We start from the raw sequence: 13650 nt of genomic DNA on the forward strand, positions 1-13650 counted from the left end.
ATTCAGCTTCCCCCAATTGTCCCCATAATGTCCTTTACAGCTATCAGTAAAAGTCAGTATCCAATTGGGAATCACCATGCATTTAGTTGTCAAGGCTCCTTAGCATTCCTTAATCTAGAGCACACTCCCAGCCTTTTTTCCTTTTCTTTTCCCTTTCTTTCTTTCTTTCTTTCTTTCTTTCTTTCTTTCTTTCTTTCTTTCTTTCTTCCTTCCTTCCTTCCTTCCTCTCTCTCTCTCTCTCTCTCTCTCTCTCTCTCTCTCTCTCTTTCTTTCTTTCTTTTCCGTGTGTCTTTTTGGCCCTTTCATGACAACGACTTTGAAGAGTCAAAGAGGCAAGCTTTTCTCAGCTTGTCTCTCAACTTGGATTTGGCTGTTTTCCTCACCCTTGCATTTAGGCAATGCATTTGGGGCAGGACAATGTACTAAAGAGATGATGCGATGTCTTCACGCACCATGTCAGGAGGCCGCGGGATGCCCCTGCATCCCATTACTGGTGATCAGGTGGCTGCGGCCAGAAGTCTCCATTTTTCGTTCGGTAATTAATAAATAATCCGTGGAAATAAGTGAAACTTTGAGACTGTAACTATGTTGCTCCCAGATAACCTTTTAGCCAGTCATCTTGCATTTAATGAGGACTCTTGCCTGAGTCATTTACTTCTTGTAAAGGGGTGATTTTCTAATTTCATCATCTTTCCTTCCACATTTATTGACATTTTTTTGGAAAAGATTTCCCTCTCTTAATTTCTTGGTCAGTATGGACTAATGGGTTTTTTTACTCACTGAGTTCTCTACTGTCTGTACTGTCATTAATCTTTTTTCAAAAGAGGACATTATCTTTGGATATTGTCCCATATTTAGCCAGTGGGAGCCCCTTCAGAGTGACTCCTTTTGAATTTTTAAAACAAATTTTAATGTTTATTTGCTTTTTGAGAGAGAGAGAGAGAGAGAGAGAGAGCACGAGCAGAGGAGGGGCAGAGAGAGAGACACTGAATCCAAAGCAGTCTCCAGGATCTGAGCTGTCAGCACAGAGCCTGTCTCCGGGCTCTAACTCATGAACTCCGAGATAATGACCTGAGCCAGTTGGACACCTAACTGACTGAGCCATCCAGGCACCCCTCTTTTTTAAAAATAACATGTCCCCATCATTCTTTGAGCACTTCCTTATTTCCTGCAACAACCAGATGTTGGAAGTGTATTTCTTTCCCACCCTAGGCCTGGAATCAGCTGTTGGGGGCAAGAGATCTCGGAGCAGAAGCCTGAAAAAAACTGAGGGGTTTCCGAGAATGAAAGCTACCAAGAAGGAAGGGTTAGAGTGAGGATTAAATAAATAAGCATGTGCAGTTCTCAAGTTCCCAAATTGTCTAGCATAAACAAGTGTTACTTTATAAAATGCTTATTTTGAGAGACAGAGGGAGGGCGCTCAGGTAACCAAGGGCAGAGGGAGAGGGAGAAGCAGAAACCACGCCCAGCGGGGAGCCCGAGGCTGGACTCCATCCCACACACCGTGAGATCAAGACCTCGGCCAAAATTAGGAGTCCCACGCTCAACCTGTTGAGCCACCCAGGCGCCCGTGCAGGGGGGGGGGGGGGGGGGGGGGGGGGGAGGGAATGTATTTTAAATGTGAAAACGTGTGTATGACAAAGAAGCAACGGAGGTCGAGGGAAAAAGACGGATTGTTCCATCAGTGATGGTGAGAGTTACTTATTCACACGGAAAAGGAAAAAAAACAACTGGATTCGTCCCCTAAAGGCATTCAAGAAGGAAATGCGTTAAGTGAAAGCCGGCTGGTGGTAAATGGTGCGGCAAGCGCTTCAGGGGAGAAATGTGGCAACGGCGTGTTGCTGAGCCCAGAAGCCGCCCGTAGACCCAGGGAAAGGCCAGGCGGCCGCGAAGGAGACACCGCGCGCGCCTTGGCACAGCGCCGCGAACGGTGCGGAAGCCTCCAGCACGCAACGGATCGCTCGTGCTCCGGGCCCACCATGCAGCGCCACACCGCAGAAAAACCATGAAAACAGCGTATCTAACACTAGGAGAGGGAAAAGCCGAGTCGCCGAGGCACCCGGGCTGCACTCCGTGGGGAGGTGCGGAATGAAACGGGGAACCGCGCTCCGGGACCCAGCGACCACCCCCTGCGCTGGGTCGCGGGCCTGCAACCCGGGGCGCGGAGGGGGCGGGCCTCCTTTCTGCGCAGGCGCGGCCGCGGGCGAGCGGGGCGTGGGCGGGGCCTGCCGCCGGGGCTCCGCCTTCCAGAGCCTGCTAGTCCCGGCCGGACCCGCGCGGCGCCCGGAAGTGCCCGGGACTCGGCCGCCGGGATGGGTCGGAAAGTGACCGTGGCCACCTGCGCGCTCAACCAATGGGCCCTGGACTTCGAGGGCAATTTGCAGAGGATTTTAAAGAGTGAGTCTGGGGGCGGCGGGGTGGGGGCCGGTCGTGGAACTGGGGGGAGCGAGGGAGGACAGTAGAGGGGGGCGGAGGGGGACCGGGGTAGGGGGACGGGGGTTGACGGGAAAACCGGGAGGGGGGGAGGGGGGGGAGGGGGGACGGGGTTGGGGGTTCGGTGAACTGGGGGGACGGGGTTGGGGGGGCGGGGTGACGGGGTTGGGGGCCGGCGGGATGGGGCGGGGGCAAGGTCCAGGCTTGCCGGCTGGCTCGATTCTGTTACACGCACATCCTTGCTCTGTGGAAGCTCGTAGGGGTGGGCGTGGGGACAGGTAAGATGATGCAGAAGGACCACCCCGCAAGTGCCCAGGGCTGCTCGTGAGTTGGGGGTGGTCTGTCATGCCTGGTGGGAACACGTGTTGTACACGGGCACTGGGAAAAGTGTCACCGGGAAGGCAGAGGTGGGGATGAGAGAGATGAGGCTTGCCTGTCCTCAGATGATCCTGGGGTCCCGTGCGGCTTAGCCTGCACCCAACTGGTTCCAAACTCAGGTTTTGCAGTTGGCTGCTGGAGAGACAAGTGACAGGGGGAAAGCAAAGTATGCTTTATTCAGGAACCCGGCAACCTGGTGGACTTATGTGTCAAAGGCCATCTTCCCCATGGGGGTGGGGAGCCGGAGTGTTTTGAAGGGGAAGGTACGGGAGAAGCAGGTGCCTGGGGTGGGGGGGCAGTCGCATGTGGACATGACCCTGGGCACAGTTGCTGGCATCTGCGGCCGCCATTTCCGAACGAAGTCAGGCCTTAACTTCTGGGAGAGTCTGGTCCTTTTTTTCCTCAAGGCCAGTGGTCTGCAGGTCTCAGGACAGTGGGTCAGTTCTGCTACAGACCGAGGACTTAGGTCGCAAGCAAGGAGTGCATGAACTTGAAGCCAGTCAACCCTTAAGACCAGCGGGAGGGCTGTTTCGGTCTCTGGTGCCTACAGATCTTCCTGATGGGCAGACTTTGGGAGAAGCCGGCCCCAAGAGGCAAGCAGAGTAAGGGGTGAGCCTGCAAGCTTAGAGACTAGGGTGTGGTTGTTGCGGGGCCAACATCTCGTTAGCCTCGGCACCAGCCTCTCTTTGATGGTGGAAGGTCCGGCGGCCCACACCTGCACGTGAAGGGGCCGTCCTTCAGGTTACCCCAGCCGTCTTGTTCTGAGCCGATTCCCGAGAGAGGGCTCACTAAGAACAGCCGCGACGGAATGGCACCAATGACAGCATCTTTTCAGCCACGTGCCTCCAGACCGTCATCGTTTTTTTTTTCTTTTTTCCCAACATCTACCTGTTTTCATCTCCTCGGGGCTCAGAGCATATCGGGTTGGAGCAAGGCGGTTGGTGGCCAGAGCGGGGTCTCCTTTCTCTTGGCCTCTTGTCCGCAGGTGCAGTTGGGCGCTGCTGTCTCCAAGCAGAGGTTGCTGGTGCCGCCATAGGCTGTGCTCCTTGGAGGCCTGCCTCCTCCCTGCACCCGGTCTTCCGCATCCCCTTGTTAATAAACTACCAGGGACTGACTACTTCCTCCTCCCCCTCCCCCAAGGGGCTAAGGATCAGCATTTTGCTTCCAAAGGGTGTAAGCAGGGTGTGCAGGGGGGGGGTCTCGTCCTTGTCCTTGGTCCTTGGCTGCCTGGGGTCAGAGAGATCACCGAGTGCTTTTTGGTTGTTGTCTGGCTTGCAGCTGTGTTTTGTCTGCCCTTGAACACGTTGCAGGTACTGAAATCTTTCTGTCTCTGCCTCCATGTGTAGGTATCGAAATTGCCAAACGCAAAGGAGCAACATACAGGCTTGGACCAGAACTGGAAATATGGTGAGACTGGCACACAGAGACTCCCAGGGCAGGGAAGGCAGAGGTGTCCACATTAGCTACCCGCAGCAGAAAGGGAAGGAAGGGGGTGGGTGTGGACAGGTGTGGACGTGCAGGGCTGTTTAGGGGCGCCAGAAACCCGTGAGCGGACCTGCTTCGCGTCACCGAGCGAGGGCGCCCAGGCAAGCCTGGAGCCCCGTGTCGGGTGATGAGAGGAGCTGAGATTCAGCCGCCCGGGCTGGGCCGCTCTGTCTGCCGCCACCCTTCCCAAGTCCTCACTCTCATAGCCGGCCACAAACAGGTCTCACTCACTGTCTCCGCATCTTTCCACAAGCGAGTGTCGGCGACCCCTTCTGCCCTGCCTTTTTCCAGTGATCGGGAAGCCGGTTCCTCCTTGTCCCTTCCTCAAAAGGAAGCAACTGGTTGCCACACTGCAAGCCGCGGTTCGTTTGTGACACACGTCAGCCGCCCTCCGTGCTCCTCTGTGTTCCCGTTTTGTGTGTCCAGGTCCTCGCCGTTTGTGGAATCAGAAGTCCCTCCTGGGGGCTGTGTAGACAGAAAGTGTCTCCTCACAGGCATCTTTGTGTTAGTCCTTGAGGCCACGCCTGTCATTTTTCTAGCTAGCTTGATTTCTGTCCTCGGACTCGTGACTTCAGCTCGGGTGGTGTTTCCCATAATACCCAAGAGCGTTTTCACCTGCACTGGACCTGGTCTTTAAGATGCTTCTCAGCCGGCGGCCAGAGCCCTGGGGTCCCGCGTTGTCCGGGTGACTTCTGCTCCTGAGCTCCTGTCTCGGTCTGTTCTTCCCACTGGAGGGTTGTCCTCAACGGCCCTGTCCCCCGGGTGCAGTCGCTGCCCAGACACCTCCAGGTTACGTCCTCCTTTGCCCTGTTCTCTCCCCACCCCACCCTCCGGTCTCCAAATCTGGACCTGTCATTTGAAAAGGGGGAGGAGTTTAGCTACAGGACCCCAGGGTGGCATACTTGTATCAAGCAGGGATAAGGGCCCAGCTGAGCTGGGCTCCCAGTGGCTTCTAGCCTGCCGAGCAGTTATTTGCAACAGTCTGCAGAGAGGAAGCTGGGGCAGGAGTCGAGCCAAGTCCGTTCACCGGGCACGCCGTCTTCTTGTCTCTGGTGCCAGGCAGCTCCCACCCCAGAGGGACACTTGGAAGGAGAATGAGGGGCCAGTGCCACTGCGGCAGGCTGACTCGTGGGTCTGGGGCGTCCTTCACCCCAGAGGCTGGCTGTGTCCTCTGGGCCCGTTCTACAGGCTTCACGGATGGAAGGCTGCCCACCCAGAATGGGCCGGGGGCACCTGCCGACACCCCCCGCTATGAGATGCCCCTCCAGTTGCCGGCCGGCCAAAGGGGCGAGGGGTCAACCGATGGCTGGACATCAGGCACGTGACTTCTGGCATCGCGTTGCTGTTTGGTAGCATATGTGGCCCGGGAGCTGCCAGGCCATGAATCCCGTGGAGCAGGACTCTGCCCTTGGAAAGGAAAGGCTAGCCCAGGGCTTGAGCCCTCACGGGACGTCTCGTCGACCTCGTTCTCATCTCACCACCGTGGCTTTTCCTCTCGGAAGCAGAGGCGGGGAGGCATGCTTTCCAGGCGTTCAATACGCAAGTGCCAGTTGGGGGGTCTGCGTCCGTGTGCGCAGTTTGCCCAGCACTTGGCACGTCGCTTCCAGGCTGCTGCGTGGTAGGCGGGAAAGCCTTTGAACGCCTAGAAGCAGTTTACAGACACTCCGCGCGTTGTTACTGCCCCCCCCACCCCCCCGGCTCCCGGAAACTGCCCTGACGCCTGTCTTCACCCTCGACGACGTCCCAGAGCACCGCACGCGTCTCCTGGGGTGCTGTAACGCAGCTCCCCACGCCGGGGGAGGGGGGTTTCAAACAGCCGAAATTTGTTCTCTCGCGGTTCGGGAGAAGTCCAGACTCGGGGTGCTGGCGGGGCCCCACTTCCTCCAGAAGCTCCAGGGCAGGATCTGTCCTGTCTCCTCCCGCTTCTGCTCCCAGCACCTTGTCCTGTGGCCGCGTCCCTCCGGCTCTGGCTCCACACACAACCCCCTTCTCTGTGTCCTCCTGTTGGATACACGACCTGCCCAGGCCATCTGGGCTCATCTCGAGATCCTTAACTACTTCTGTAAAGACCCTTTTCCCATATACGGTCACACTCACGGGTTCTGGGGGCCAGGATCATGGACACACCTTTCTGGGGAGGGGACACCATTCGGCCTGCTTCCAGCACAAGTGTCTGTAGCAAGAACCAGGAGTCGCTCTGTGAATGGTGTTTGGAACGATATTAACGATCTTAGCTGCTTGGAAACACGTTCCTGTGGACCCAGCCTTTTTCTTTTGCTTGTAGATCAGTGTGATTTGGGCTGCATTAAAAGTTTAAAAAAAAAATCCACGGGCAGACACTTGACGGGAGAGAATTTCTCATAGTAACCGAAAGTGAAGAGAATCTCTCATAGTAACCTGGGGTTTCTTCATTTCCCGTGAAATGCATCCTCGTCTGTAGCAGCGGTCCCAGCTCTGCGTGCACCGTGGAATCAGCCAGGAGGCTTTAAAAAGATCCCACTGCCTGGTCGCGCCCCTGCACGTCTGACCCGGTTGGCCCGTGGGCCCCGGCCCCCCTCCCCGCCCTCACCTGGTATGTCTCCAGGTCTCACCTGGCTGTTCCCTTCCTCTGCAGCGGCTACGGGTGCTGGGATCATTTTTACGAGTCGGACACCCTCTTGCATTCGCTCCAAGTCCTGGCTGCCCTTTTGGAGTCTCCAGTCACTCAGGATATCATCTGTGACGTGGGAATGTAAGTGCTGGTTCCAGGGGCACAGACGTACATGGGGGCGGGTGCGTGGGGCGCAGGTTCCGAGGGGCACAGGCATCTATGGGGCACATACATGGGACGCGGGTTCCAGGGGTGCAGGCGAACGAGGGGCGGGCTCCAGGGGTGCAGGCGTGGGGGGTGCAGGTGCACCATACACGAACCCACCGCTTCATTTTCCACGTCGCTGTGACACGACCTAGGGCCTAGCATAAGCAGCACACAGATGGGATTTTTAACCCGCTGTGTCCACGTTTATCACGATCGGTGGCGGTACGTGGACTGTATTTGTTCTCTGTTCTGTTGTTGCCGTGACAGATGGTGGCAGCGAAACACAGAAACAACGCAAAAACTTTGTCTTGTGTTTCTGGGCGTCAGAAGTCTTAAATATGGGTTAGCCCGGAGGCTCTCGCAGAGAGAGAGAGGCCAGCAACCCTCGGGGCCTCCTCCGCCTTCGAAGCCAGGGGAGGCTCGCCTCGACCTCCGCTTCTGTGCGCATGTTTGCACTCTGACCCCTCCCCCCTCGGGTAAGGACTTGGGACTGTCCTGGGCGGCCCCCGGGCCGCCTCCCCCTCTCAGCGTCCGCACTTAGTCATCACTTCTGCAAAGCTCCCCTCGCCACGGAAGGTGAGGAATTGGGCCCGGGGCCGTCCCTGGACTCCTGATCCAGCTGCCACCGGGGCTGGTCCCTGCGGTTGTGCTAAGTGGCCTGGCCATCTTGTCGTCCTCTTGTTTTCCCTTGTCTGAGGTTGGTTTTCTGTGCTCTGCTTTCTTCTGTTGGCTTGGCGTTTATAATCCTGTTTTCGCTCTTAAAACGTTAACCACCAACTAATGGAGATATGTTCCTTCAAAATCTAGCATTTATCTGGGCTTATAAGCTCCTGAACAAAACGTTCATATCCTTGATCTGTGCAGCCGCGCCCCCGCCCGGGACCAGCAGAGCACTGGCTTCTGGAGCTTTGCCCCTGACCTCCAGAAGGGAGCACCCCAGGTGGCCGGGGGGAGGAGGGGGTCCAGTCAGAGCAGCGGGCGAATCTGTTCACCCCCTAGGAGACCCACCTTCTAGAAGGGGTGTAGGTGGCAGGTCAGGAGTGGTCTGAAGGAGAACTGGGAAGGCACAGAGCTGGTGCGTGAGGCCGGGAGGGGGCAGAGGTGAAAAGGTGACGGGTGTGTGCAGAGAGCTAGGGAGGAGGCCCCTGACAGGTCTGAGAACGTTCCAGGAGGAGGAACAGCCGTGAGCGGGGTTGACTGTGTTTCCTTTAGAAGAGCCCCGGGGGCGCTCTGGGGGATTCGGCCGGTTAGGTGGCCAACGTCAGCTCAGGTCATGATCTCCGGGTTCGAGGGTTCAAGCCCCACGTCGGGCTCTATGCTGACAGCTTGGAGCCTGGAGCCCGCTTCGGATTCTGTCTCCCTCTCTCTCTGCCCCTCCCTCATGTGCTGGCACACACTCTCCCTCCCTCCCTCCCTCCCTCCCTCCCTCCCTCAAAAATAAACATTAGAAGAGCCTCTTTTGTCTCAGAGCCTAAACCGTGGCAGAGCCCTTGGCTCATTTTTAACTTTGAGAAAAGCCACAGAGGGGCCTTGTGACCCTCTTCAAGGGCCCGAGGAGGCTTCGTATTAAAACAGACGTGTGGGGCGCCTGGGTGGCGCAGTCGGTTAAGCGTCTGACTTCAGCCAGGTCACGATCTCGCGGTCCGGGAGTTCGAGCCCCGCGTCAGGCTCTGGGCTGATGGCTCGGAGCCTGGAGCCTGTTTCCGATTCTGTGTCTCCCTCTCTCTCTGCCCCTCCCCCGTTCATGCTCTGTCTCTCTCTGTCCCAAAAATAAATAAAAACATTGAAAAAAAAATTTTTTTAAATAAATAAATAAAAATAAAACAGACATGTGGTTTTGCCGTTCACGGACGCGTGTGTGTGCCTTCTCTCCGCAGGCCCGTGATGCACCGGAACGTCCGCTACAACTGCAGGGTGATATTTCTCAACAGGTAGGTGGCCGCGGGGAGAGGGGAACCCGCACGCCCCGCCCCAGACATGGCCCCTGGAGCCCTGTGCTAGGAGGCGTCTTCTGGAAACGCCCGGTCGTTGGTGGGGGCCGATGCCCCGGGCAGGTGACGTCACTGCTTCCCCTGGCCTCCGCCCAGCACTGCCACCTTCAGCGGAGAGAAACCTCAGGGTGGGGTTTGGGGACACGTGGCCCTGTTGGCCAGAAGTCATCGGAGGGAGGGCGGTCTGTCACGTTCCCCTAAAGGCCCCTGGACGTCGGCTGCTCGCACGGCGTGCACCTGCCGGGCCTCGGCTGCTCTGTGGTCGTCCGTCCACCGTCCGGGGCGCGTGGACCCACGGGTGCCCCTCGTGACCGGGTGTTCATCTCAGGGGCCGCCTCGGTTTCCCGCCTGTAGGAGGATCCTGCTCATCAGGCCCAAAATGGCCTTGGCAAACGAGGGCAACTATCGGGAGCTACGCTGGTTTACCCCCTGGTCCAGGACTCGGTGAGTCACGGTGCCCGGCACCAAGGGGCATGGTCTGTGACCGCCCTGTGGACGCTTGTCTCAGGTCTTCCCTGTGTGTGGCCTTGGCCCAGGTCACGGGGGGAGAGACGTGAGAGTCTGGGACAAGTTCCTGCCATTTAGGTACCGCTGTTGTTGTTTTTTTTTAATGTTTATTCATTTTTAAGAGCGAGAGGGAGGCAGAACACGAGCGGGGGAGGGGCAGAGAGAGAGGGAGACACAGAATCCGAAGCAGGTTCCTCAGAGCCTGACGCGGGGCTCGAACCCACAAACCGTGACATCACGGCCTGAGCCGAAGTCGGACGCTTAACTTTCTGAGCCACCCAGGCGACTCTGTTTATTTATTTTTGAGAGAGAGAGTGAGCTGGGGAGGGACAGAGAGAGAGGGAGACACAGAATCCGAAGCAGGCTCCAGGCTCTGAGCTGTCGGCACAGAGCCCGACGTGGGGCTGGAACCCACAAACCGTGAGATCATGGCCTGAGCCGAAGTCAGACGCTTGACCGACTGAGCCCCGCCCCCCAGGCGCCCCTAAGTACCGCTATTTGATGCTGCTGCTATACAGATGACCTGTCACAGACCACTGAAATCTCGCGGGGCACCTTGTATCTCCAGTTACCCCGTGTGCCAGGCTTTCTCGGCCCCAACTGGTCGCTCTGGGACTGCCGTCCGTGTGGCAAGCTGTGCAGCGGCTGACCTCCCGGTAGATACGTCCCTTTGTGACAACTTCAGGTGTCTGTAGACGTTGCCAGATGTCTCCCGGGGGCAAGACCGTCCCCGGTTGAGCAGCCCTGCCCTGTCCTCCTGTTACGGTTGCTGCTTTTCATTTATCGTTGCTGCTGTTGCTGAAACAGAACTTCAGCGTTAGATTTTCGGACGGTCAGTATTTTTATGTGGGAAAACGGGATTTTTGTACTTGCCACCCGGTTCCGGCACGGGCACGTGGGGCTTCTCTCGCCCGGGCCGGTGGGCGTCCGGCCTCACTCGTCTCTGACGAGTGGCTCGTTCGCTGGGACACGGCTTCCAGTAGATTCTCGAGGTTCCACGCCCCCACCTTGGGTTCAATTCCTAGATCACGGCTCTAACACACGAGGATATGATCTGGACAGCCGGGTGGGAGAGCACGGAGGTGCGCTGGATCTCCACGCGGTCACCAACCCCAGAGCTCCCCGAACCCGGAACCGCATCCTGCGGGGTTTTACGGAGGCTTCCTTACACAGGCCTGATTGGTTACGTCGTTGGCCTTTGGCCCCTGAACTCCACCCCCAGCCTGGCGCTCTCCCCAGGTCTGGGGACGGGGACGGAAAGTCCAGCTCCCCGACCCGCTCCCCAGGGAGCCAGCGCCCCTCCCTGGGACCCTTCTCCACGCCACTCATGACATAACGACGTAACGAGGACACGGGTGGCTCCTGTCGCAGGAAATTCTAAGGGTTTCGGGAGCTCAGCTCCAGAAAGACCAAATGTGCCTTCTCATCATAAATCACAAAGTCGCACTTTCTAAGTAACGATCCACGGAAGGTGGACTTTTGGCACTTTGCCTGCCTGCAGGTGTTTTCATTTGTCTCTTCATGTGATGAGCAGCTTTGCAGAGTGGAAAACAAATTATAGGTTACAAATAATGCCCCTTCCTAGTTTTGGACGTATTGTGTGAAGGATTGCCTGGAGGCTTGTGCCCTCGGTGAGGGGTCACCGTGCGGATTCTTCTTCGCTCTTGGGGGTATTTTCTGTGTGGGCACTCGCAGAAGCTTCTCTTCGTCTTTGGTGTTTTAAAATTGTATCCTGTGAGCCCTGGTGCGGGTGTCCGGGCTCCCGTGTTCGGCTCTCCAGGGCCCCCGTGTTTTGGGTGAACGTCGTGTCCTTTCTGGGCGATTTCTGCTCTGTTTTCTGTTTCTGAAATGCCTCTTGATCGGAGATCAGACTCTCCCGGACCAGCTTCTCTAATTGTCGTGACCTTTCTTTCCCACGGCCTGGAAGATTCCATCTCTCTACTTTCTATTCTCTAAGAGCTCTTTTTCATTTTCTCATACTTCCTTACATCAAGCATCATTTCTCTTTGTTTTTTAATGTTTATTTTATTGCTGAGAGAGAACGAGAGAGGCAGAGTGCACGCGGGGGAGGGGCAGAGAGAGAGGGGGACACAGAACTTGAAGCAGGCTCCAGGCTTGAACACAGAGCCTGACGTGGGGCTCGAACTCACAAACCGGGAGATCACGACCTGAGCCGAAACCAAGAGTCGGACACTCAACTGCCTGAGCCCCCAGGCGCCCTGAGCCATGAGTGTCTTGGACGTGAGTGTCAGGTTTTTGATTTCAGGAACATTTTCTAATTTCCCACCTTCAAAGGATTTCATTCTCTCGCTCTTGACCAGGAGCCTCCGCTGTGTGCGGGTCACGTGTCCCTGGATATCGTACGTGTCTTTCCTCTTCTCTGCCCGTTTGTTTGTACCTCCTCCGGGGTTCATCCCCCTGAGTCCGCCCTGCGCAGGAGTCTGCCGGAGGCTCCGGTCTGGTGCTGCTCGGGGCTGCCCAGATCAGCACATCTTTCCGATTCCTTTCCCAGTTCACAAGCTCGCTTTTCATCTTTTTCCAGCATCCGATCATCTCTCGTTTGAGACTTTTTATGGGGTCGTGCTGTCTCTGAATTTACTGGGAGCGTGCCAGCTCTTGCCCGGGGTGGGGGGGGGGGGGGGCGGGCACGTGGGTCTCACGGTGACTCCTTCAGCCTCGCGCATTTCCTTGAGCCTGTGGAAGGGGCGGCGAGCCGGAGCGACCAGCTCGCATTTTGGCAACATTAAGGCCACCTGGGAGCTGTGCCAAAATGCAGACGACAAAACGATAAAACGGCCGGGTTACTGTGTCCCCGCCCTCGTAATGGACCCACGACAGGTTCAAAGTGCAGTTCCAGGCCTCTTAAGAAAACAAAACAAACAAAAACCTGATGCTCGACTGCAGAGACTTTAAGAACCTACGCGTTTTCATTGTGTTCTTAGACGGACCCCAGATCTAGGCACAGGGGTCGCAGGGGCTCTTGTTGCCCCCGGGGGGCGGAGAAGACTTGTATTCAGCACGGCCAAGGATGGTTTCTTGGCGGGAGTGCGCTGCTGGGATCTTTCCGGACGGCATTGGCTGAGAGGCAGGGGCGTCCAGCCGGAGAAAGGGGCAGGCTGTGCGAACAGTCGGGTGCGGGGCCCCGGGCCGGCCTGAGCCGAGCCTCGAGTGACCAGCTACGGCAGCAGCACAGGACTCTCGCGCGGCGTCTTTTGGCTCTCGGTGAACCTGCGAAACGCACCGGCCGGGTACAAGGTGAGGGTGGGCCTCAGGGCAGAGAGTAAGAGGGTGGAGGTGAGCACGCCTGTGCCCTGGCGGTCCTGCTCCGGGCTGGTGCTCGGTGCATCTTGCGGGGGGTGCAGGCGGAGGAAGGGACAGGCCTCGGCCGGCTCCTCCCTCTGCAGTTCACCTTGACGCAGCGACACCCGTGGCGGCAAACCGTGAATGGTGGATCGCAGACTCACTGTGGGGCGGCCAGGCGGCTGGGAGGTCCTGTCCCCGGCCTTAGCGCGGGACAGAAGGCATCGCCCTCCAGCTTCCCAGCTTTGTGGTTTACTTAGGCAGCGACCACTGAGGTCACCGCGGGAGGCTCCCGTGAATTCTGAGAAGGGAGCAAGAGCCGCAGCTCACAGAACGTCCTCGGGCGGCATCCCGTAACAGCCCCTTTGCGGTCGGACTCGGGAGGCGTGGCACCTGGGGATGCCTTGTCCGGGGGCGGCGTGGGAGGTGTTAGGCTCGGTCCATCTTACTCCGCTGGGAGCGTAACTTTATCGTTTAGGCTTGTAATTGCGTGTTGGGTGAGCGCGGCGTGATCTTGACTCAGAGACTCCGATCAGGGATTCCACCCGGACCGCCCCCTCTTTGGAGATCATGCCCGTGACGCGTGTCTCGGGAGTGCCGGGCACCAAGGCCCCGGGAAGCCAGCCGGCGGGAGCTCACTGGGTGCCACGGTGTCCCCGAGTAAAATGCACAGCATCTTCGCCAACACGCCCGTCCTCGCCTTTTTAAAATTTTTTTTTTTTTCCAACGTTTATTTATTTTTGGGACAGAGAGAGACAG

General features: G+C 57.5%; 1 protein-coding gene across 10 annotated transcripts in view; it reads left to right on the top strand.

Moving 5' to 3' along the window:
* Positions 1-2233: 2233 nt before the first annotated feature.
* Positions 2234-13650, top strand: part of NADSYN1 (NAD synthetase 1) — a 37197-nt gene continuing 25780 nt past the window's right edge. For 3 of the 10 annotated variants that reach the window (XM_047877216.1, XM_047877217.1, XM_047877224.1), the window contains exons 1-6: positions 2237-2397; positions 3797-3984; positions 4158-4218; positions 6911-7027; positions 8971-9024; positions 9439-9528. In XM_047877216.1, coding sequence (XP_047733172.1) covers positions 2354-2397; positions 3797-3984; positions 4158-4218; positions 6911-7027; positions 8971-9024; positions 9439-9528 — 554 coding nt within the window. In that variant the 5' untranslated portion in view covers positions 2237-2353. Of the gene's footprint in view, positions 2398-3796; positions 3985-4157; positions 4219-6910; positions 7028-8970; positions 9025-9412; positions 9529-13650 lie in introns of those variants that run through there. The other 7 variants (XR_007156163.1, XM_047877219.1, XM_047877220.1 and 4 more) reach the window with 7 other exon arrangements.

Source organism: Prionailurus viverrinus, chromosome D1 (assembly GCF_022837055.1).
Source record: "Prionailurus viverrinus isolate Anna chromosome D1, UM_Priviv_1.0, whole genome shotgun sequence".
NCBI lineage: Eukaryota > Metazoa > Chordata > Mammalia > Carnivora > Felidae > Prionailurus > Prionailurus viverrinus.